The 22,306-nt window shown below is 57.2% G+C and overlaps 1 protein-coding gene across 19 annotated transcripts in view; it reads right to left on the minus strand.

The window, feature by feature from the left end:
* The window catches only part of NFASC (neurofascin), a 179,002-nt gene that overhangs the window by 11,076 nt on the left and 145,620 nt on the right, over positions 1-22,306 (minus strand). For 9 of the 19 annotated variants that reach the window (XM_045982432.1, XM_045982434.1, XM_045982436.1 and 6 more), the window contains 7 exons: positions 21,069-21,191; positions 19,881-20,054; positions 17,514-17,528; positions 11,863-12,087; positions 8,352-8,468; positions 6,944-7,096; positions 91-222 (listed from right to left, as the gene is read on the minus strand). In XM_045982432.1, coding sequence (XP_045838388.1) covers positions 91-222; positions 6,944-7,096; positions 8,352-8,468; positions 11,863-12,087; positions 17,514-17,528; positions 19,881-20,054; positions 21,069-21,191 — 939 coding nt within the window. The remainder of the gene's footprint in view (positions 1-90; positions 223-6,943; positions 7,097-8,351; positions 8,469-11,862; positions 12,088-17,513; positions 17,529-19,880; positions 20,055-21,068; positions 21,192-22,306) is intronic. The other 10 variants (XM_045982446.1, XM_045982443.1, XM_045982449.1 and 7 more) reach the window with 3 other exon arrangements.

Below are 22,306 nucleotides of genomic sequence, written 5' to 3' on the forward strand. Positions count from 1 at the left end.
GAGCCCTCGGGATATGGCCAGGGACCTGGGAGCTCCTGGGAAAGCTTGCTGGCCCCATATCCCCAAGCCCGTCCCTCTCGTACATCCTACCTGGGTACTTGCCACCCCGACTCCTCTTGATGAAACAGACGATGAGCAGGATCAGCACCAGGAGGGCGATGGCACACATGAGCCCAATGAACCAGCCCTGGGTGGCGATGTCTGCCTGGTTGTTGGTATAAGCTGGGGAGGGGCAGAAGCAAAGACATGAGTGATTTCCCCTGGGCGGAGGTGAACAGGGAGACGGGGGGGAAGAATGGCTATTTCATGTCGATGTTCCTCCTTGAGCCTTAAGCTACCACCTAGCAGCCCTCCGGCCCGAACCACCCCGCTACAGGGACGGAGAGAAAATAATTAAAGAGCCAAGGTTCAGAGGTCAGAAAAGAGGCACAGGAAAGGGATATAGGGAGCAGAATAAGCAGCAGAAGGCTGAACAGGTCCTCTAGGAAGGGGAAGTTCCCTAAGGATGGGGCATGGCATTCTTGCAAACCAGGTGGCTGGTCACAGCCTGATGGGGGTGGAGAGAAGGCCAGGGATTGGCCTGGAAGTTCGAGGCCCCACCAATGAGCCTGCGATGAGGAAAAGGGACTCTGCTTCCCGTCAGGGAACGGAGGCCGTGGCTACATTGCAAAAACCTGTTCCAAGAACACCTTCACGGGCCCACACAGGTCCCAAACAGCGACCTCTCCCACCGATATGTTCCCGAAGCCAACCAGGTCTCCCGGCCGGGGGTCCCCGCTGGAGTGTTGTTCCAGAACGCCGTGTGCTTTCTCACGTTCCCCCAGCTGGACCGTGTGCTCCCTTACAGCAGACAGTCCCTGTGCGGGCAACCCCAGATGGGCCGAGGCCATGCCTTCTGCGCACCCCATGCCACTTCAGAGCACGTCCATGCGTGGAGACCCCCCCACCCCATGACCGTGAGTCCCTCCCTAGCCCTACCTGGAGTGCGTGAAGACGTGTCTCGACCTGAGCAGACCCCTTCACAGTTCAAGGAGCACGTGAGTGGCCCAGAGCACAGGAGCTCAGCTGCCATCTCACGGTATCCTAGATGATGCAACTGTCGGCATTAGGGTTTGGGAGGGGGTGTGGAGTGGGCAGGACCACCCCCCCACTCTTCTTTCTATGGACTAGAGAGCACAAGTGTCCCCTCTTGAAACCCAGCCTGCCATGGGAACCAAGACTTGGGAGGAGAGGCAGGATCCAAGCCACCCGAGCAGACCCAAAGTAAGCTGGGAGCCTGCCAAGTGAGTTGAGGGGTCGTCTCAGAGCGCCAGTTGACAGCAGGGTCCCAGAGAGCCCACAGAGCCCAAGCCAAGCACGGGGCCTCCTCCCAGGTGGGGGCGGGGGAGCACAAGAAACAGAGAGGGTGACCTGGAGCGCTCGTGCCCCAGGGTCTTTATCCCATGCATTTTGTGGGGCAAGTATCGGCATGCAATCCTACCCCTTGCTCTTCTTGAACAGAGAAACTGACTTTATCCCCTTCCCTGTGCCTAGGTAAGGTCATGGAACCAGGAAGGGTCTGGACAGATGGGGAAGACAGGAGCAAGCACTTTCGTGCTCTCTGCCCTTGCGCTCACCTGGTCTGTGGATGTTGTTGGGGGGGATGTCCCCTCCCTCACATTCCTGCTCCTGCAGGCTGTTCCTTGGACAGTGTCACAGACATCCTCCTAGAACCCCACGTCTGAGCAATCACTTCCTCAATCCAACTCTCTAATGCGTCCCACTGCTACCGGGCAAACCCATGCCTCCTATCCTGTCCCAGCAGGCCCCACCCGGGCTGACCCGGGCCCCTTCTCCAGGCCCATCTCCCACCCTCTCTCCTCCAGCCACAGTGGCTGCTCACCTCCCTACCTCGGGCCTTTCCACGGGCTGCTCTTCCTCCAGGTGCTGCCTCACCCTACGTCCTCTCCGCCTCAAAAGGCCTTCCCAGCTAAAGGCAAAGCCCTCTCCCCCAACCAGCCACACCCAGATGGCTCTCATTGCCCTTTCTCCTGGCGCTCGTCCCCATTCGGGTCGGCACTGATCACAGTTCACGCTCCGGGTACTTCTCCACGCCTCACCTGATTCAGTCCTCACCACCTCATCCAGCAGGCTTTATTATCCCCATCTTACAGATGAGATGACTGAGGCACAGAGAGTTTATGTGATTTGCTCAAGGTCGTAGAGCTGGTAAGCTATGTGCACTTCAACCGGACCTTTGGGGCTGCCTGGCAATCCCTCCATTCCCCTCTCCCTGTCCCCCCAAACTGCTGCTCCCTCCCACGCCACTCCACGCCATCATATCCCTGTCTCAGTGACATTAATGTGACTACCGAAGCCTCACAGCCTCCACAGCTGTCCTTGCCTCCATAGCCATGGCAGTAGCTCGCCCCTCCCAGGGGGCTCCGTCTTAGAAGGATCTCAAACCCTCCGGCACCTTCCTCGTTGCTTTCTCCTCCCTTCTGCTGTTCAACACACTGAAGCTTCCTGGATCATAAAACAAAGACCCTGGAGGAACCTGCCACACTTTTCAGCTCGAGCTCAGGCACACTCCTTCTCCGGGTGAACTCTTCCATGGGCTCTGGGTCCCGTCTACTTCTTCTTCCCCCAACCCTGCCAGGCCAACCTCAAGCCCCTCTCTACTCACTGCTTTAACACGGTGGAGTGGGTCTTTCCCAAACCTCCCTCTACTCCTCGGCTCCTATCTTCCCCCATCCTCCAGGCCTGACTTTCCAATCAGCAATCCCTTAACTCCTCTCGCTTTGTCCCTCCAGCCAGTTCCACAGCACCAAGCCCAGTGCTCCCAGCTAATACCCTAACATCTCCTTGGATGGTCAGTCTGCTTGAAATTTGACCCATGTCTTCCTGTCCCCTCTCCTGCCAGTGGCTTCCCTATTCCTGCCATCCCTAAGGCTTATCCGTTGTCCTTCCAGTGTCCCTCATACTTGCTTCACTGCTCCAGGCAAGGGACGTCCCCTCCTCACCCTGGGTCTATCAGGTCCCAAGGATACAACCGCACACTGTTATTATGCTCTCAGGACACCTCCCATCATGCCCGGCCTTCAAGGTGCTCCACGCGTCCCCTCCCGACAGCTCTCCCACCGTGCACGGGAGAGCCCGGCCTGCTGTCCTTCTTGCTCTCCACCTCTCCACACTCCACCTCTCCTTCCTGCATCTCCCCCTCCTCCCGCTCACACCAATCTCAGAAGTCCAATCCACTCGTTTACTCCACCAAACGTAACGTTCAATTGCTCTGTTTCCTGGGTCCGGATTTTTAATGATCCTATTAAAGGCTCGAGAACAGGGGAGTCATTGGGCCCCCTAGGGCTTTGCATGATGCTGGTCATGTAGCAAGCAGGCAGTGACTACTTATAAAATATCAGTTTAATCCTAATTTAATACGGTTAATTTGGGAGACTTGCTGGCATCAGAGGGAGATTGGCTTGACCATGAGCCACGCCTTGAGTTTGGATGGTGGTTCCCACCTTCCGCGCAACAGTTGGTTTATAGGTCTGCAGGGCCCTGTTTGCTCCACTACCTTCTTCCTGATGCTTGTTCTGTATGTCCTGACACGCCATCTCCCCGGAGACTCCCTTTGTCTTGTGAGAGGAAGTCACAATCCCAGGGACAGCGGCCATATGGGCCATCTCGGAAGCGAATGTAGCTGTCCATTCCTGACAGCACCTGAAGTTCAAACGTTACCTTCAGTCATTACCAAAGAGGTCAAAGAACTTTCTGAACCCCGAAGGCTGTTCAAATCCAAGTGGGTTTTGTAACTACGCGGTCTGCTGGTCGCTCACTAAACTTCTCGTGGCCCCCGCTTTGTAATACCTACACACATCAGGTCATGACGTTGTACACCTGAAACTAATACGAGGCTCTAGTCGATGATTGGTCAACAAAACCCAAACCAGGCGGGATCTGGGGTGAGGTGGGCTCCACCAGACTCCATCGAAGTGACTTAGCTTCTCAAGAACCAAAAGCAATTTAGGACAAGATGATCTCACTCACAACGTGACCCGACAGAATGGACTCTGCGGGGCGGAAGGCGCTGTAGGGAGGCTCAGGGCATTACACTTGGCTGCCAACATCATTCTTAATCGATGCGTTCAACGTGTTTCAAGATTCCTAATGGACACGGTAATGACAACATTCGAAGACCGGGCTGTGCTGACGCTCACCACCTCCTGCTGGAACGGGGAGCCAGACAGCACCTGCTCTTCCAGCCCATGGGGCCTGGCAAACGCAGAGTCCCAATGCCTCTCACTCTAGACCAGAGGCCATATTTTGTGTGCCTTCTGCACACGGCACCGCGCACCACTGCTCGGAAATGGGCCATTCGGCGGTTCTCATGAGTCAAAGGCCAGTCGCTCAAAGTCCGCAGGAGAATTACATTTCAGAAATAGGAACAGAGAAATATGCAGAACGGGACTTCCTTCAGATGAACTGAGGCTTGGCTGCTCTTACTTAAGCCGCACCTGACGCCTCCGCATCCACACCATGCCCCATCCTGGGTTTCTTCCAAACATAACCGAAAGAGACTGACTACAGGGAGGTCCCCTGATGTCCCTCCTCCTGCTCTCCTGCGGTCTGAGGCAGTTTGTGGTCTGTTCTGCTGGCCCACTGTCCCGATCTGCCCCTGCCTCCTTGCCCCATACTGCCCACCCCCAGGACAGAAGAGCTGAGGAGCCCCCCGGAGTCCAGAGTTATATGTCTGGCCCCTTGGGTCTCTTTGGCTTCAAAAGCATCAAGGAGGTGATTAACTTTCCATGTGGGATCTTCCTGGTGAGGGCCAGGGAGCTGGTTATCATTCCTAGGGGTTTTCTTCCATATCCCCCCCTGAACCACTGCTGCATGTTTGAGTCTGTGGGCTAAAGTGATGGCCTGTGGTCACCTAAGTGACCCAGAGATGCTCATAAACTCTTGCTTTGATGAGACCCTGGGACCGAGGCGATCGTGGGAACTTGGCTCAGGAGTCCGCCCACAGGATACACAGCACGCATTTTTGAAGACTCCAGAAACACACAAACTTCAGAAAGTGAAAATATTTCCTTTCCCTCTGTGGTTTGCACATGGTAATTTCTAGCCAGCCAGTGACGGTCAGTGAGCAATATGTACTCAGGGCTGGGGTCACAAACCTGCTCACCCCAACTTGCACGGAGCAGAATCTGGGAAAACTCATTCACTCTGAAAGCAATCTATCAGGAAGTGCTTCTCCAGAACCACCACAGGAAAAGAGAAAAGGGCACTGAACCAATGTTCGGAAGTGTATTATCAATCTTATTTTTCTTTTCTTTTCTTTTCCTTTCTCCCCCGCCCCGTACCGCATGTTCAATATGGGGAAGCAGACTGGGATGTCCCCGAGGGCAGGCACTGGTCTTTTTTTCTCTGGCTCTTTCTCCGCACCCCTCACTCACAGCCCCAGGACTTGGTGCTGGGAGAAGTCAAACTCTGGAAGCAGAGGGCGCCCGGCTTTGGCAGCGTTCCTTACCACGGTGCTCCAGCCAGGGATCTTATCTGGGCTCCCTGCCTCTGTGCTGAACTCGGGTTCATAATGAAGCAAAATCAAACGCACGCCCTGATGAGCGCCAGCTTGGGATCCTGACTGGGTCTGACAGAGTCCAGCCGCCTGCTCTGCAAGCTCAGCTGCCCAGTTCCTTTGGCTGGCTGCCAAGCTGGCCTGGCCACTTGCTCAGACGTCGTGCCCGAGTTGGCTGGGCTGGCCTCAAGCGGGCAGCTGGACTCAGACTCCCTGAGTCTCGATGGCCTGGACACAGGCAGGACAGGTGGAGGCACCGGGCGGAGGACCGGACGTCCAGACCAGGAGGAACCAGGCCAGAAGGGGTGGAGGGAGACATTTATACAGAAGGGGGGTGACTCTCAAGATACAGCTGCCAGGATGAGCCTGGCCAGGCACAGGGGGTAAGGAATATTTCAGTCAACATTCAGAAAGTCATATAAATCATTGCGTGGTATTTCTTTTCCTTCTATGCATGTGTCTACTAACCTGCATCTGATTAGGACATCCTGGGGGCAGGGACTGGTCCTTTCCTCTCTCTGGCTGTTTCCCCAACCCTCGCACTTGGCCCCAGGGCTTAGCACGGCCACCCGCCTGGCCGACTGTGAAGACACACACGAACACATCAGCAGTGCCCTCCGGTCTCCAAACTGCCTGCCCATCTTGACCTGCTCCCGCGTCCTGAGCCCCTGCCGGCCTGTCCCCTTGGCGCACTGAGGTTGCTTCTCTAGCGACAGCTGAAGTCCCTTTCGAGCCAGAACTCTGTTCCAACTGGAGAGCTTCCTCCTCTTCCCGAACACGACAGATTAACTACTCTGAAGCCACGGCAAACTTGGGATAAAAAATTAAGCCAAAATAAAGCCCCCAGCAACTCATGTCACGCACTTGGGAATTTTTCTAACAGACGATCGTGGCAAGGCAGTGACATATGCGCTGATCCTGGGAAGATCTGGGGGGGTCGAGGCCCTCGGATGGCCCTGTCTCTTAACGCCATGCACAGGAAGCAAGGTCCTGTGCACACGGGGCGGGATGCTCTGCGCTTCTCCGGCCCCCGGCCCCACAGCCAGGGCCCGGGTTTGCACCTACACCAAGCCCTGTTGTTTCAAGCCCAGCGAGGGGGGCCAGGCGGCCTCCTCCGTCCTCATGCTACAATCCTATTTCCTTGGGACCCCCTGCTCACGCCGCGGGGCTGGAAGGGCGCTTCCTTTCCACTGTGCATGCACTCTGGCTCCTCTCCGGTTCCTGGGAGCTGTGAGCCGACGTATACTAAGAGCCGAGACACGCCATGCAAGGTGGGGAATGGGTGGGATGAGTCTTCTTTCCAAGGAGAAGAGACAAGCAGGAAGCTGAGAATGGGATGAAATGCCCCATGCTTGCCGGGGATGGCCAGGCCAGCTCCCCTCTCACCTGTACTGGTCATAAAGGTGATGATGGAACTGCTGATGCCCTCGTTGTCCCGGGGATAAACGCGCAAGGTGTAAGTCATCCCGGGATAGAGGTCTGTCAGCTGTATAGGCTGGGCCTGGGCCTTAACAGGGACAGTTTTTTTCGTATGGTTGCCTGGGGAACAGAAACCTCAGTCAGCCTAGGGCCAGGCACGAGGAGCTGGAGAGGCAGTGCTTGGATTCCTGGTCACCGGTCAAGGGCAGAAGCATGGGGGGGGGGGGGCGGGCGGGCACCGTGCAGACCCGGAGGTCACCAGGCAACTCTACCGAACCTTCCATGTGATGCTGCCTCTCCCATCCGGCAGCCCTCTGCCAAGGGCGCTCTTCCTTCTCAAGCTTTTTCTCCTCACTATGGTCTCAGCACTAAACAATTACGACCGATTTCCTGGGTGCGAGCTTTCCCGGGGAGGGTCAGAGAGCCAGTCAGCCCCCCTCGTGGGACACGGAGGTGAGGCAGGACTCTACTTCTTGGCTCTCCCTCCTGGCTTCCCCCCTCCTGTCTCACTGTGTGGAGAGATCACACATCAGGAGAAGCAAGTGCCTGGCCTCGGAGGTGCGGGGTGAACGGTGGCTGTCGGGAGCTGCGATGGCAAGGACCAGACTCGCAGTGCCGATTCTACGGATGGGAATGCCTCTGGCCACAGAGGACTGAGAGTCTGCTTTGCTCTTTCCTTACAGATCTTTGGGGAGCTCGCCCCGGTGGATCTCCCAGCAGAGTGAGCTGGTTTCATTCACGGCTAAGGAGAACACCATGGTGGGTCTGAGTCTCTAGGGGAGGGGCTTTTCCTTCACAGAAGGCAGATATTTGACCACACTCTACAGTCTAATCAATATGTACCCTTGATCCTGAGATCTCATAAAGAGTGAACAGCTCAGCTCCAGTCACCCACTGAGACAAAGTGGCCCTGGTCAGTGGCTTGGACGGGGAGGGCACTGGCATTCCTCCGTGTGCAAAGCACAGCTGAACCCCAAAGTCTGAACTGGCCTCGCCTCTCCGGTGGAGACGCCATGGGTTGTGAGTTACGGAAATCCATGCAGAAGTGAGGTTTGGCTCGAGACGGGGTGGGGGATGCTATTCAGAACCCGCATCCTGGGCAGGAAGCAGACGCAGAGCCCCATTACCCAGGTCCTCCCCAGCACATGCAATCCTAGACCTGCCCTAATGGTTTCAGAAGCCCTCTTCCTTCTCCTTTGGCTGCTCTTCCCACCCCACTGCCGCCAGAGCGCGTATCGATTTCATTAAGTCATAATTAAGCCGGGCTAGCAGGCCCGCAGAGCCTGGGGGAGTCCGCGGGGTCTCTCTAATGGCATCTGCGCTACCCGCCGCAGCGGCCGCCGCCGCCCTCCCCCCTCCGCTCAGCAATGCTTACTGTCGATGTACTCAACCACAAAGTCAGTTCCGGGCCCGAAATTGTGCTTCCAGGTGATGTTGGCCCATTTACTGTTGGGGAGCACCGTGACGTTCCATATGGACTGCCTGTCGGGGGCTGGTGGGCAGGTTAGAAGAGGGGTTAGTGGTGAGGAGGGAGGCAGCTCCGGAGACACACCCATGTGCACACACACATGCACACACACATACACACGCGTGCGCGGCTCGGAAAGGGAGGGCTTAGAGGAGGCTGTGCACCGGGCCCGCCAGAGCTCCAAGCTGCAGCCTCGGTGGCCAGGCCAGAGGTCGACATCCAGGTCGGAACGGGTGCAGTCAGGAGGTCCTGTGTGGGAGGGAGAGCTGGAGGCGGTCTGTGGGTCTGCACAGGCAGGGGCAGGAATGAAAAGTCGGTTTCGACCCATGCCACCGGAGGCTCGAACCTGGGCTCTTTCCCTTTCTAGATCCCCCGTCATGGATTGGAATGGGGCGGCGGAAGGAAACCGGAGAAAGCCCTGTTGACCAGCGTGCAGATGGAGGGCGAGAGATGGGCCAGCCTCGTTCCCTTCAACCACAGACATTCTACAGGAAGGAGAGTGGGATCTCTTGAAGGCCCTGGAGAGACACGATGTGTAGGAAGGGCAGGACCAAAGGTGGGAAAGCCTTAGTGGGCTCCTGAGACTAGAGAACAGTAACCCAGAGGGGTGGCTCTGGAGTCCCTGTGGTCCCTCTTGGTCAGCAAGTTCTTGGATTACGTGGCACAGGGCCTCAGATGGTCTAAGGGGATTTGGGGTCTACAACCGCAGGGTCCCAAGTAGAGAGGAGAGCTATGAAGCCCTCCTCTCCCTCTCCTGGGCTAGGTGGGACCCAAAGAAGGTACCTCCTTCTTGACCGCCAAGCCTCAGAGGTTCAGACACCAGAAGAATCCAATTCTTTTGGCTTCTCAGCACTAAATTGTCTCCGAGGCTTGATCTCCACGCGATAAGGGAAACATTAATTATCTGGAGCCTATGAGCTGGGAGCTGCTTTATCAAAGCCACGGTACTGTCTGAAACCATAGCCTGTGGACAGGAGAGTGGCACTGATCTTCAAATGTAATCATTTCTCACCGGTCCCAGCAGTCTGATTACCCCACTGCCCAGCAAAGATTTCATAGCGGAGTACTAGCGTGAAGCTGTGTATTTCAAAGACTTTACAAGTGTGGCTCCTGTATATTTTATTAGCATGCAAGGGGGCGCTGTCATCGGCTCACTTGTCAAAAATAAATGAACAGAGTACAGTGATGCATTTATTCATTATCTACTCGACACGTGACCGAGTCTGCAGGGCTGGGAAAGTGATAAAAGATCTGGTCCTCGCTTCAAAGAGGTGCCTTCTCTATGACAACCTTGTTGGCTGCCGGTTGCCCCAGGTGAGTATGATTCATGTCAGGTGAGGGGCCAAGACCGAGGCCCCACGGTCAGCGCCATGGGGCATTCTCCGTGGGGAGGGCAGAACACGGGATTCTTTACTTATCTGCCCGGGGATCCCACTGTCCCGGCGGCTTTACGCCACCCCGAATCCCAGTTCCTTGGCAACTCATGGCTCCTGCTAGTGGAAATGAACTACAAGAACTCACGATGTGGGAATTCGAGCTTCTTCCTCCTCAGCTCTGGGGCCTGGAATTAGCCAGAGGATTTGTGTTTAAACAGCTTGGCTGCCAATACGATATCGACCCAAATCTGACGGTCTCAAAGGTAGTGGAGATTGGGGGTCTGCTGGAAAAGGTGAAGCCATGGGGAAGCAAAACGACTTAGAGGAGCTGGGGGAAGGCCGTGCCACATGCCGACTGCTAAAGAAAATGTTTGAAGAGAAAGACCAGGAAGGAGGACTACCGATTGCTATGAAAAACAGAAAGCATGACGGGAAGTATGGATGGTTCTGCCAAGTCCTGCAATGGGAGAGTTAGGGCGCATCCCTTGAAATCTGAAAGAGACAAGTTAAGGACAAAAAAAAAGTGCCATTTCACCCTGAAAAAAGTAAACTTCGGAAACATTTGGTCCTAAGACATGATAAAGATGAATGATCATTTTAAAAATCGCGGATGGCGCACCAGTCTGCTGCGTTAAGGGAAATGAGGATGTTGGGGGTGTCTCCAGGCTCTAAGGATAAGTTTAGGGGCACGGGCAGGTCCCCCGCGGTGTCTCGGGCAGTTAGGAGTCGCACGTGAGAGTCCATGGGTTAGTTCTACGGCAGCAAGGCTGACCCCTCCGGAGGGCAAGGAACTTGGCAGGGGGGCAAGATCCGTCCCTTCTTCAGCCTCCGTGCATCTGCTCAGTGACCTCACAGCACTCATGGGGACACGGGGCCCTGTTATAAGGCAAAGATGCCTCCCTGTGGCCCCAAAGAATGCCCATCACCAAACTACTGGTGGCAGTTTTTAATAGCCTGCCAGGCTTCTCCCCAGCCAACATCCTCCTACAGTCCATGCTGTTTAAATTCTAGATATTGTGCCTTCATGGCAAATTGGCGTTTTCAAGGTCCAGAGAACACAATGTCGGTTATGTGTCCCTTGTCCCCTTAGGGCTCACGTAACTCCGTGTAATGGAATTAAAGACGATACTCACAGGTGCATCAAGCCTCCATCCTCATTCAGGTGCTGAGAAGTGAGGCCCCAGAAGGTAAAGGGACTTGCCCAGGACCAGGGGTGGGCGGGTGGAGGGGGTGCGGCTACCACCCTACAGCTGCCGGCGGAAGGTTCTGGATGCTTCCTGCCTGCCCTGCCAGCTGCATTAGGCTAACTCTACAGCTGGCCTGTGCACTCTGCAAGCTAGAGGCCCTTTCTGGGCCAGTCATGAAAGGTTGTCTGATGCTTGGTTCTTAGAAATAAATGGGGGTGTGCATCTGGGAGTGTGGGGGATGTGAGTGGGAAGAACAGAGCACCCTTGGGCATTACGGGGCTTTTTAGCAATGCTTTCCTGGAAGCCCTTCTTAAAAAAAAGGCTTGGGGAGGGGGGGAGGCTGTAGATATGCTTTGCTGGGAGAGGAGTGAGGGGAGAGCTGCCTGGCAGGGTTGGCCACTCCCCGCTCCTCTAGGTTGGGGGGGGGGGGAGGGGGGGGGAGGGGGGGGCTGGAAGTGACATGGCCCCGGGCAGGAAGCCCTCTCAGGCCGGCTATCTGGGGTCAGGCCCCTGCGCTTACCCTGCGCTTACTCTCTCCAGAATGCTCAGCCCTGAGCTGCTGGTCCGCATGGAGGTGGAGGCAGCCCTCCCACCCAGGACCCCGGGGTGCTGCCTGCGGAGTGTGGGCCTCTGTTAACAGGATATGAGGCTAGAACAGGCGTGCGGAGCCGAGGAGGGCCGCCCAAGGTGGAGCGTGCTGGGTGGCGCTCTGTGCCCCCGGGGCTCCCGGACTGAGCAACCCCGTGTGCTCTCCGGGTAGGAACCACGGGAGGCGTCGGCCAACGGCACCCCCAGACCCGCCCTCCTACGCAGGGGCTCTGGCGGAGGGACGGGGCACAGGGGCAGCGGCAGTACCAGATTCGGGCATCTTAGTCCCGGAGGCGGTGGTGGGAGGCCTCTCTGCGGCGGTGGCGGCAGTGGTTGTAGTGGTGGCGGCGGCGGCGGCGGCCACGGTGGTAGGTGCGACACCTGGGACGGTGGGGACTGTTGTGGCTTCGGTGGTGGCAGCGGGGGCAGTAGCGTCAGTACTGCTCACAGCGCCTGTCGCACCCACCGCGGTCGGGGGCCACGTGGGAGGAGCTGGGGGGGGAAATGTAAAACAGCCCGTCCGGTTGGTCTGGGCGGCCTCCGGCCTGGACTCGCGGCCCGGCGCGCAAGGCAGGCAGCCCCAGGGAGGAGATGGGGCTCAGTGACCAGAAGCCGCCCGCCCCGCGTGTGACGGACCGGGTCGGACGGATCACGGTGAGAGGACACAGCCATGGGCCAGGAAGAGAATGAAGCCCTGTGCGTGTTTCATTTTCTTCTCATGGTCTGTGTGGCTCGAAGCACCCAGCATGCATCCCGCCAAGAGTGAGGATGAGGATGGGAAAGGATGGACACCGAATCGCTCAGGTGCCAGGGACGGCATGGGGTCCCCAGCCAGCACCACCCAGACACAGGCCAGTTAGCAGCACCTGGGTCTGGCCCCGGAGCTCCCGCCTTGGAGGGGGGCAGGTGGCGGCCGTGTCCTGCGGGAGCACTGGGAAGACTCCCATTCCCAGCCATTCACTCCCAAAGTACCCTTTCTCACAGCTGCTTGAGTCCTAACACCCCCAAACCCAACAACAGAGAGCAAACAGTGCCCACTCTGGGGGTCAGCCTCCGGGGCGGGGGTCTGCATCTCCTGTCTCACTGTCTGCCCGTCCCCAGGCTCTCAGCTCTGGTCTGTGGCCCTGCCTCTCCTCCCTTCTTCCCTGCCCAGTGATGCTTCTTCCTGCAATTACTCTGCCCTAACTCCTCTCTTCCGAGGACGTTAGGGTTCCAGGAGCCCCAGCTCCCTTCCCTTCACGTTAGGACGTGGGATGGGCACTAACAGAGTCGCAGAGTGGCCTGTGCTCCGTCGACGGAGAAACCCCGGGACACACGCGAGATAGATTTGTGGGCCTCTTTGTTGCATAAATCTACAGGGAGATTGGTTCAAATCTGTGCTCACTCTCATACTCTCGTCTCCCACCCAAAGCCGCCCTGGATGTCAGCCACCCCTGGGTGGCCAAGTCTATCTGTGTGACATTGTCTCCATATGCTCGCTTTCCTTCTACAGAAGGGCCGGGCAAGCGAACCGAGGGTGGCCCTACTACTCTCTAGGTCCAGTATTACCGAAAGCCATGAGGATGAGAATGATGGGGGCAAACCAGACAGAGACAGACCCCCTCTCCCCTTGCCATCTCCTGTCATCTGATCATGGTCTGCTTTCTGGGGCAGAAGGCAGGGACGTTAAGATGTAAGAAGATGCTTGTAAACCCCCGAGAAATAGCCACACGCCAGCCCTATCTCAAAGCTCCAGAAGTTTAGGAAGATAAGATCCCCACTGCCCAGAAGGGGGGCCAGGGCAGGGAGGGAGTCAAAGAGACAATGGCCAGAGAGCTTGTCTCAGGGGAGAACGAAGAGACCCAAGGACTTTGCAGTAAGAGCCTGAGCAACAAAGGCCCATTCATTCCCTTGGGTCTCCAATATTACCCGTCCTCATGGAGGAGGAGGGAGTGTTCTGGGATCCCAGCCACTTCCCTATTTGCAAGATCAGAGGCGGTACCGGACCCTGAGGGTGTGCTGACCACAGAAGTCACACTGGGTAGCCAGCTGTGTCCCACGCATTCCAAACATTCCTGGGCAGGGTCAAAGCCAATGTGGACATCAGGAAGGCGTGGGGCGTGGCCAGACTCCCTGTCAAAGTCACCCTTCAAGGATGCATTAGTGCAAGGTAGCCCCAGGCCTGGAAAGCTCAGTGCTGTAAACGCTCAGGGTGGGGGAGTCCACCTACCCCACTCACCAAGACAGACAGACAAACACACGGAAAAGCCAGAGAGACCCCAAGGCAGAGGTCAGCTCCCTTCCAGACCTGGTCCCTTGCAGCTCCCGTGGCCGCGCACACACATGGGCTTCATCCGCTGCTCTGTGCTGTGGGAAGGACCCTGGAGAGGCTAGCTTGCCCGTCTGGGCAGGACCTGCTCTGACTTGGCTCCTTACCAGCGGCGTATTTTCTAATCACTTCTGGCAAGTAGGATGTTCACAGCGCCTTCCTTTTCCATGACTATTTAAAAGGCATCGCCAAAAAGCTTTGAGGGGACAACTCTGAGTTAAAATCATCCCATTCTGGGTAATGCACACATCGGCGGTGGTGTTACATTTCCTGGGCCCCCAGACTCAGTGGCACTTGCCCCCAGAGCTCTACACACTCTCACATGCCCCTTGGCTCTCGTAAAGCAGAGACACACACACTACACTCCCACAGGCCCACACGAGGCTCGCACATGCTTCCCTGGGCATTCCAGCAAGCAGCCCTAGAAACAGAGAGGCTACGAGAGGCTAGGTTAGGGCGACTTTTTTCCTGGTGCTGCTGGTCAGAGACAAGAATGGGAAACGAATCTGCAGATGCTGCGTGGTCTTGCCCCTCCCCACCAGCAGTCCCCTCTGCCAAGCGTGACAAGGAGGAAGCACTTCTGATGACGGCCACCTAACCACTTTCCCTCCAGGTCAGCATCAACAGTCTCCGCATCGCATCGGTAAGAGGGGAACAAAAGGCAAGGAGTGGCCTCCCAAGTGTCCTCCCATTGGAGTCGCTGTGCAGGTGGCAGCCTCAGCTAGGCTGCGGTCACAGCTGGCAAATCACTGTTCTCTCTGACCCACTCATTAGCTGTGTCTGTTGTGCCGTAGCTGGACAGGGGCAGAGAGAGAGGGAGATAGGGAGAGGGAGTCGGGGGTGGGGGTGGGGGTGGGGGGCAGAGGCAAGACGGAAAGGCTCTGGGTCAGGGGAGTGCGTTGTTAGAGGTTTCCACGGGTGAGAGCGGGAAGCAGGTTTTCATGGAGAAACTGTCCGGTGCTCAGGTCAAAGGTGACCCAGAGGAGTTCATCCCCTGGGGTGGGTTTGCACAGAGGAGATAAGGGGCTTAGAGACCGAGAGGCCCACAGGCTGGGGAGGCGCGTTGCTGAGCTCGGATGTCCTCTCCAGTTGAAGCCGGAATTACCGGCTGGAGAAGCACGGCGGCCAACGAGCAGCGGACAGTATCAGCCTGACAATGGAGAGGAAGACCGTGGGGGGCGGTGTCTCCGGGCGGTGGGGGGCGGCTAGAGCTAGAAGCACAGCACCCCTCCCCAAAGGCCACGGCAGCCTACTGGGTTACCTCACACACACTGGAAGGTACCCCAGCCACGGCTGAGGCTTTGCCACCAGAGTTTCGGGGAACACCACAGAAGAGATGGTGAAAACTGGGGAGGGAGGGCTTGTCTTATTCATCTTCCTGACCCCAGAACCAGCCACGGAGCTGCCCAACAGACATTTGCAGATCTGAGTCACAGAGGAGGACAGCAGTTTCCAGACATTCCAAGGTGGAAGGTTCAGTCCAAAAATGGCCACATGGCGCACGGACGACCGTGGCCAAGCCACAGATGGCCAGGCCAGATGGGCAGCCATCCTGAGAGACTACAGACCGGCTGCGCAAGAAGGTTTATTTTTAGTGGGTAAGACATGAACAGGTAAGTGTGGGGATAAAACACCCAGGTTCAGAGACGATGAGAGGGAAGGGGGCAGCGGGCTGGACAACGGACCCGCGTCGGATTTGTCAGACCTGGGCTCCACAGCCTGGCGCCTACAGTGTGCGCGAAGGTTCTCGAGCATTTACAGCTGAGGACAGCCGATGCCATGAGCACATCTCATTTACAAAGACGCGTACTGTGCCTCTATTTCCACGTTCCAGGGAAGCTGGCACCCAGGAAGCAGGTGTGATCGAGGGTCGGAGACCCTGCAGTCACTGTGCATACCACAATGGGCTTAGATCTTTTCTAAATGGGGAGCAGAAGGTGGGGGGTTCGGAATGATCACCTCTCCCTCACAGGTGCCACTCATGAGAGCAGCAGCCCAGGCTGGCATAGACGCTTGCTGGCACGGCGGACTCCCTGCTACCCGACCCACCTGCCTCGGGTCCCAGGGTGCCAGAAAGGGGGAGGTGGGCTGGGAGCTGGTTGACCAATGAGCTTCCAGTGGATTCTCCTGGTGTCCTGTGTCTCACCTTTCTATGTTCACTGGGCGTGTTTAGGCTACCCTGAGCACCTGCAAGAAGAGTTCCAGAAGAAACCCCTGGGCCAAGTTCTTCCAGAAAGTCAGGGCAGCCTGTGGAGTGCAAGGATGGTTTTCTCCATGGTCCCCACACCCAGGACTTCTGTCTACCTCATATCCCAGTGGAGGCTGTTTGGGTTCTGTGGGGAGGCACTGGGACCCACCAGCCTGGGCGATGATGTGGAGGGGGGATGGGGAGCGGGGGGATGGGGAGCGGGGGGATGGGGAGCTGGGGGGATGGGGAGCTGGGGGGTGGAGAGGGAGGGATGATGGCTGCACACCACCCACAGATCTGGCAAAACAAACACAAATAGAAGGAAGCAGGGTGTGCAACAGAAATAGAACCAACCTAAAATGCGGGTGGGAGGAAACCAGATCTGGCAGTCGTCTTCAGAAGCTAACCCTCTGGTTCCTCACCTGCTTCTCGGTCCACCCCGCTGCCTAGGAGGCTCTAGTGATCCCTGGGCCCCTAGCCTTTGCTCTGCCAGGGTTAGCCTTGCCCTCAGCTGCAGAGGAGGACAGGGAAGGAGCCGTGGGTCCCCTGCCTAGCATCCCCAGCCTGAGGATAGGCCTTCAATAGTGACACGCCCTTTGCTGTCCTCGAACCTACAGCACTAGGGCTTAACAGGAGGGCTGCGGTCAGCAGACCATGTCCTAAGTCGGGATCTGCCCACCCACTCCTCCCTTCTGCTGTGCTTTTAGCTCCCAGACCCCAAGAGTGGCGGCTGTTCTTCATGCTGGAGACTCTGAGAAGCTGGGTTTCTAAGGGGCGAGGGAACAATCAGCCCACGGTGCCCACTGAGACTCCAGGTCCTGGAACACCTGGCCCTATCCAAGGACAAGCTCAGTCCCGGTCACTGCCCAGAACCCACGGCAGACGGCAGAGCTGGTGCCGGGTCCCCATGCCGCGTGCGCGGGCTGCATGCACGGAGCGCTTGCCCCTAGGCACCCTTTCAGGGGATGGCAGCCGGACCGGAAGACAGGAGCCAGCTGCCTCCACTTACAGGCCAGCATTCCTTTCAGGGGCATGGCTGGCCACCCAAGGACGGCAGACCCTCTCTCTGCACCCCGAGATATCAAAACTAGGCCAGGGCCCACGTCAGCCAGGGGAAGGAATCATGCAGCTTCCAAGAAAGCTGCAGGTGCAGAGACTAGGTCTGGAGCCCATGTGTGGGGGCCCCTCCTAAGCCATCCGAGGGGGACCAAGAGTAAGCGAAGAGGAAGAGGGGGAAGCTTTGGCCTTCTCTGGTCTCATCCTCTGCACAGAGCTTTCTTGACAGTCTGGCTTCCCAACCCCTGAAAGAGACAGTCTGGAACATGCTTTCATCCTGGGCTCCCTCCTTCTCCACCCTAGCTGGGCGGGCTCCGCCTGCACTGTCCCATGCCATGCCCATTACCTCTGCTGCTGGTACGGTACCTGCGGTTGGAGTGGCTTCAGAACACAGCGCCCAAGATGGCCAGAGAGAGGGAGAAAGGATGAGAGAGGGAAGACAAAACAGAGCACAGGTGAAACCACAGGACAAGCAAGCAGAGAAGCGTCTGGCTCAAACCTGACCCAGACAGTGTGACCAGGGGCTGGCTACTGCCCTGAGGATGCCAACTGGTGTCCAGGGTTTATGGTCAACTCCATGGGCAGTCTGGTATGTTCCTACAGAAGACTTTCCACCCGGATCTTGGAGACCTCTCTAATACACTCTGATTCTACCTCCACTCAAGGACTACCAGCTAAGGGGTGGTCGTAGGGATGGTGAATCTCGAGTGCTTTGTTTCCAGGTCAAGGATGTGTCTTCCCTGGCCAGGCTATCTCTATGAGGCAGGCTGGGTGACCTTCCGGGATGCCAAGAATTGTGGGCATGAGGAGGATGTCAAACCCAGGCAAAAGGATGGTTCACCATCTTCTTTGGGGTGGCATTGGGACAGATGGAGGAGGGGCGAGCCTGTTTTGTGAACCCTCCCCCACACCTTGGAAGGCCCAGGAGCTCTCACAGATGGCAGCCCTGAGGCCCCCGCCCAGAGGGTCTGCTGCCACCTGTTCTTTCCCACCAGCTGAACTTTATGAAAGAAGAAACCCAACTGTGGATTGGGAGTCCTAAAAAGGAATTCCTGAATTTATTGCAAACCCCTAAATGGAGAAGAAAGTCTCCCTTTGTCCTCTTGTCCCCTGGGGCCCCAGAATGTACCCTGTGTGGTCACTAGGGCTTGACAATGGGGTATTTGTTGATCTGATGTTCTGTTTTGGGCCAGGAATGGGGAGGGACAAGAGGCTCTCTTTATGTCTCTCCTTATAGAATTAAGGAACCAGGAAAGCGTGTTATCCCTTTTCTGGCCAGCCTCTTGCTAAGTGGCGTATTATTAGCTACTTACCCAAAGTCCCCCAGCCCTAATAAACTGCCCGAGTGCCCAGGGCGGTTGACGAGCACACTAGGAGGGGAGTTTATTGTGTGGCTCATGACTGGTTTATAAGACCAGAGAAGGACTGTCAGCCTTTCTCCAGGTCCTGCCCATCCCCACTCCCGCCTGCCTCAGCCTGGCCTGCTGGCCCAGGGGGAGGGGGTCGATGGGCAGGGCTGGGGAAAGATGTGGGGCAGCTGTGAAGCTGAGCTGGGAGTCCCTGCAGCAGGCAGAGGAAGAAGCCCTGAGGCTCTGCTGGGGAGGGGAAGAGGTGCTTGGGAGGTCCAGTGTGGGCCAGGGTCAGGCCGTCGGACCTCAGCTTCTGGGACAAGCACTGTATAGAGTAACCTGTTGTCTGCTTCCAGAATCCTTCTTCCCTTGCAGAATGGACCTCTCCTCTGCCCAGCCTCTGCATGGCCACTGCACCTGCCTCAGCTAAACCTAACATTCCTCACGTGGGACAGCGAGGAGATATTCTTGTGGCTCTCCCCTGCTGGACCATGTCCCTTGTTTTTGGCACCGTGTTCGGACCTCACGTGGCAGATGCTCAGGAAACGGCTGTTGAACGCACCACTGCACCTCTGGAAAACGGGGGTCCCCTGCTACAGCCTGGCATCCTGGAGGTTGGGGGTGCCAGCACAGTACGAGTGGGCCTGGAGTCCCCTCTAGTGGCCTTCTCAGGCAGGCGCAGCCCAGTGGGGATGCTCCGGGGCTAGGAAGATGCCAGGAGCCAAGAGCTGAGCCAAGAGCTGCTCTCAGGAAAGCTGGCTTGGCCAGGGGCTGCTCCCCAAAGCCCTCCCTGCGCACGGCCTGACACCCCCCCCCCCAGCTCAGGCTCCGAGCAGGGCCGACACCTGCTGTGCTCACGCTGGCGAGTAGCGTCGATCGAGGCTGCTTCCCGCCCTCCTTGGCTCCATGTGCCCTCCGGAGAAGAGGTATCCCAGAGTCATCCCCAGGCATCCTTAGGAACACTGCAGCCCCCCGCGCCCTCCCCGCCATGGGCAAACACTGCGGCAGCTCTCTGAAGTTCATTAGCACTTTACTTCCCACGTGCTTTCCCTCATGTCGTCTCTACTATGGGCCCAGGCTCTCTTTCCTATCCCCCACCCCCCCAGGAGGACAGGTGACGGATGTTAAGTAGCTGAGCAAGTCCAGGCAAAGTGTGGGTCAGGTCTGAGTGCCACTGTCTAAGAAGATCTGAGTTTCCAGATACACCTACCTCTCAGCGTAGGAGATGGGTTCTCTTGTATCCTGTGCGGGGGCTGGAGGGCCTGCAGCCTTATTTTCTCTCCAGCCCAGAAGGCTGGCGGCCAGAAGGCCAGGTGAGGGTGTTTCTCTAGGCATTGGAATTAGCCGGGACCTTCCACCCCCGAGGCTGCTGCAATGCACCTACCTTCATTCGGGGGTGCTGGTGACTCCTCGGTGACGGCTTCCCCAGAGCCCACCTGCGTCCTGGCACTGAGGGTAAAGCGGTAGCGTGACACGGGGTCTGCTCTTTGCATCGTGAACTTGGTCTGATTGGGAGAGAAGTTTTCCACTATCTGCTTTCCTAATTTGGTTCCATTAACTGGGGAGAGATAGGCAAGTGGAATTGAACTTGAGCAGCAGTGACGGTGGTGGGTTATATAATCTGCAGCTGGAAGGAGAAAGCCTTCCCGACTCTGCTGCAAAGAGAACAAGCGGAGCTCGCCCCAGGACCTTAATGACCCGGGGGATGCGAGATTGGGGTTCAAGGGCAGAGACCTGGGCAGAAACTTTCCTGGCTCTTCAATGACACCCCAGGGCTCAGGCTTTTTCACTGATCTCATTATCTCCAGCTCACTGCAAAGTTAGGCGGGCGGGTTCTGAAAGATTTAGTTTATAATCTCCAGGCCTTTTCAATAAGGACAAAACTTTTGAGGTCCTTTCTTCCTTCAAACACAACTAGGGCAGAATCACTAGAGCTTTTGATCATTAATGCCTCCTTTGTAAAAGGCCTATTCGGAATACCTCAAAGGGGGACGGTCAGGCCAGAGATCATTCAGAACAGCACACCAGCACGCAGCTGGCTATTAAAATCGTCCACAGCACAACACCTGGCCCTTTGAGCTTCCCAATGAGGGACAACATCGGCCACTGTGGAGGCCTCTCAAATGTAAGGACACTGTTGTCCGGACAGGGTGACACTAAGCTCTTTCAGTGAGGTCTTCCCTACCCGGGCTCCTGACATAAACGGTACCTGGTTTAGCCTCCCCGAGTGCTGTGTGGATTCCCCTGTGTGTAATGTATCCCATCCGATGAGGCACAAATACGGTCTTTCCTAGACTCACTTGTAGATGTTGGAAACTCTAAGATCCCCGAAGGGTAGGGCTGAATCCCTCATTAGACCGGAAGCTCCTGGCAGAAGGAGCTGTGTTGGGCGGAGGTGTGGGGGGCCCTGGGTCTCTGCCTCCCCGAATCCTCTAGGGGAACTTTCTCCCCGGCACCTCCAGCACTCTGCAGGGCGCTATGAGCTACCTCGAGCTTTTCTACCTCGACTCAGTGAAATGGTGAGGACGGGGCTTGTGAATCCCAGATTAAGAGAAGGAAGCGTGGAACGTACAGGCCACGTATTTGAGCGTGTATCCGATCAGGATCCCGTTGGGGTGTTCCGGGTGATCCCACTCCAGGTTGATTGTCTCCAGGTTGGGCTGCCGGACTCGGAAACGCCTGGGGGCACTGGGTACTTGGGGAAGGAGGAGAGGGCAGGGGAAAAGAAGGGGAGGGCAGAGGCAGGATGAGGAAACACAAAAAAACAGAGCACAAGTATGAAGGCATGGACCTGGGGCAACCCCCATGCTGGACAGCTGCTAAGCCAGAACCCAGGGGAACCAGAGGGGGGACCAGAGCCCTTCGCCCCATCCAGGATGCTGCTCCCTGCCCCTGTATCCCCTCCCCGTTTAGGACAAGCATGACTCAGACTCTGTTTAAATGCGGAAGAAGTCAGTCGGCTTTTCCTTTAGCGGCCACTGTGGATTCAGCACCCGTTAGGCTCTGTCCCTGCGAAGACGCCTTCGAGCCAGCAGGGAACCAACCAGAGCTGTGGGCACAGAAGCTGCGGTTCCCAGTCCTCAGACAAGGTTCCTCGCCCTGGGGCCCAGCAGCAGGCCCAGGCCTCTGAGCTGAGAATGCAGGGTTCAGGGGTCAGGAGAAAGAAGCCCAAGGTGGGCCTCATGGACAGGGCACCAGGAGCGGGAGATGAAACGCAAAATGAGGGGGTTGGAAAGATAGGAATAAAGAAAATAAGAGGTAAGAACAAGGAAGGATGAAGAAAAGAAAAATGGGGGGGGGGAGGCGGTTAAGAAGGGAGGGAGGAGAAACAGAAGAGGGCCAAGCAAACGCTGAGCCCGTACAGGAGGACATGGTGAACTTCACAGGTTTCTGCCTCCCAGGCCAAGGGGGACCCGGAGCCAGCAGCAGGCAGGGCGCCCCCTGCAGGGCCACCGCACACATGGGCCAGCTGTCTCGACAGAAGCTTCCAGAGCACAGCACTGAGAGAACTTTGAAGGTCCTGGGTGCTGGGGAACAAGCCGGGTACTTCTGGTGGTCAGAGTGATGGTGCTTCAGCCTCCGGAGGTGGGGGTAGCCCGGACTCCCGTAGCGCCCTTGGCCGTGGGGGTCGGTCCGCTGGCCCGTCTGCAATTCTGTCAGCAGGTGGCACAGGTCTTCTCTTGAGACATAGCATCTTGTCAGGGCAGGCCAGCCCGGGGATGGAGCACTCTGGGAGCGGCAGGAGCTGCTCGGCTCGCAGGACGCTGGTGCCTTGGGCTCACGCAGAGGTCACCTTGTGCTGTCCGGCCC

Source organism: Meles meles, chromosome 17 (genome assembly GCF_922984935.1).
Source record: "Meles meles chromosome 17, mMelMel3.1 paternal haplotype, whole genome shotgun sequence".
In the NCBI taxonomy this organism is placed as follows: domain Eukaryota; kingdom Metazoa; phylum Chordata; class Mammalia; order Carnivora; family Mustelidae; genus Meles; species Meles meles.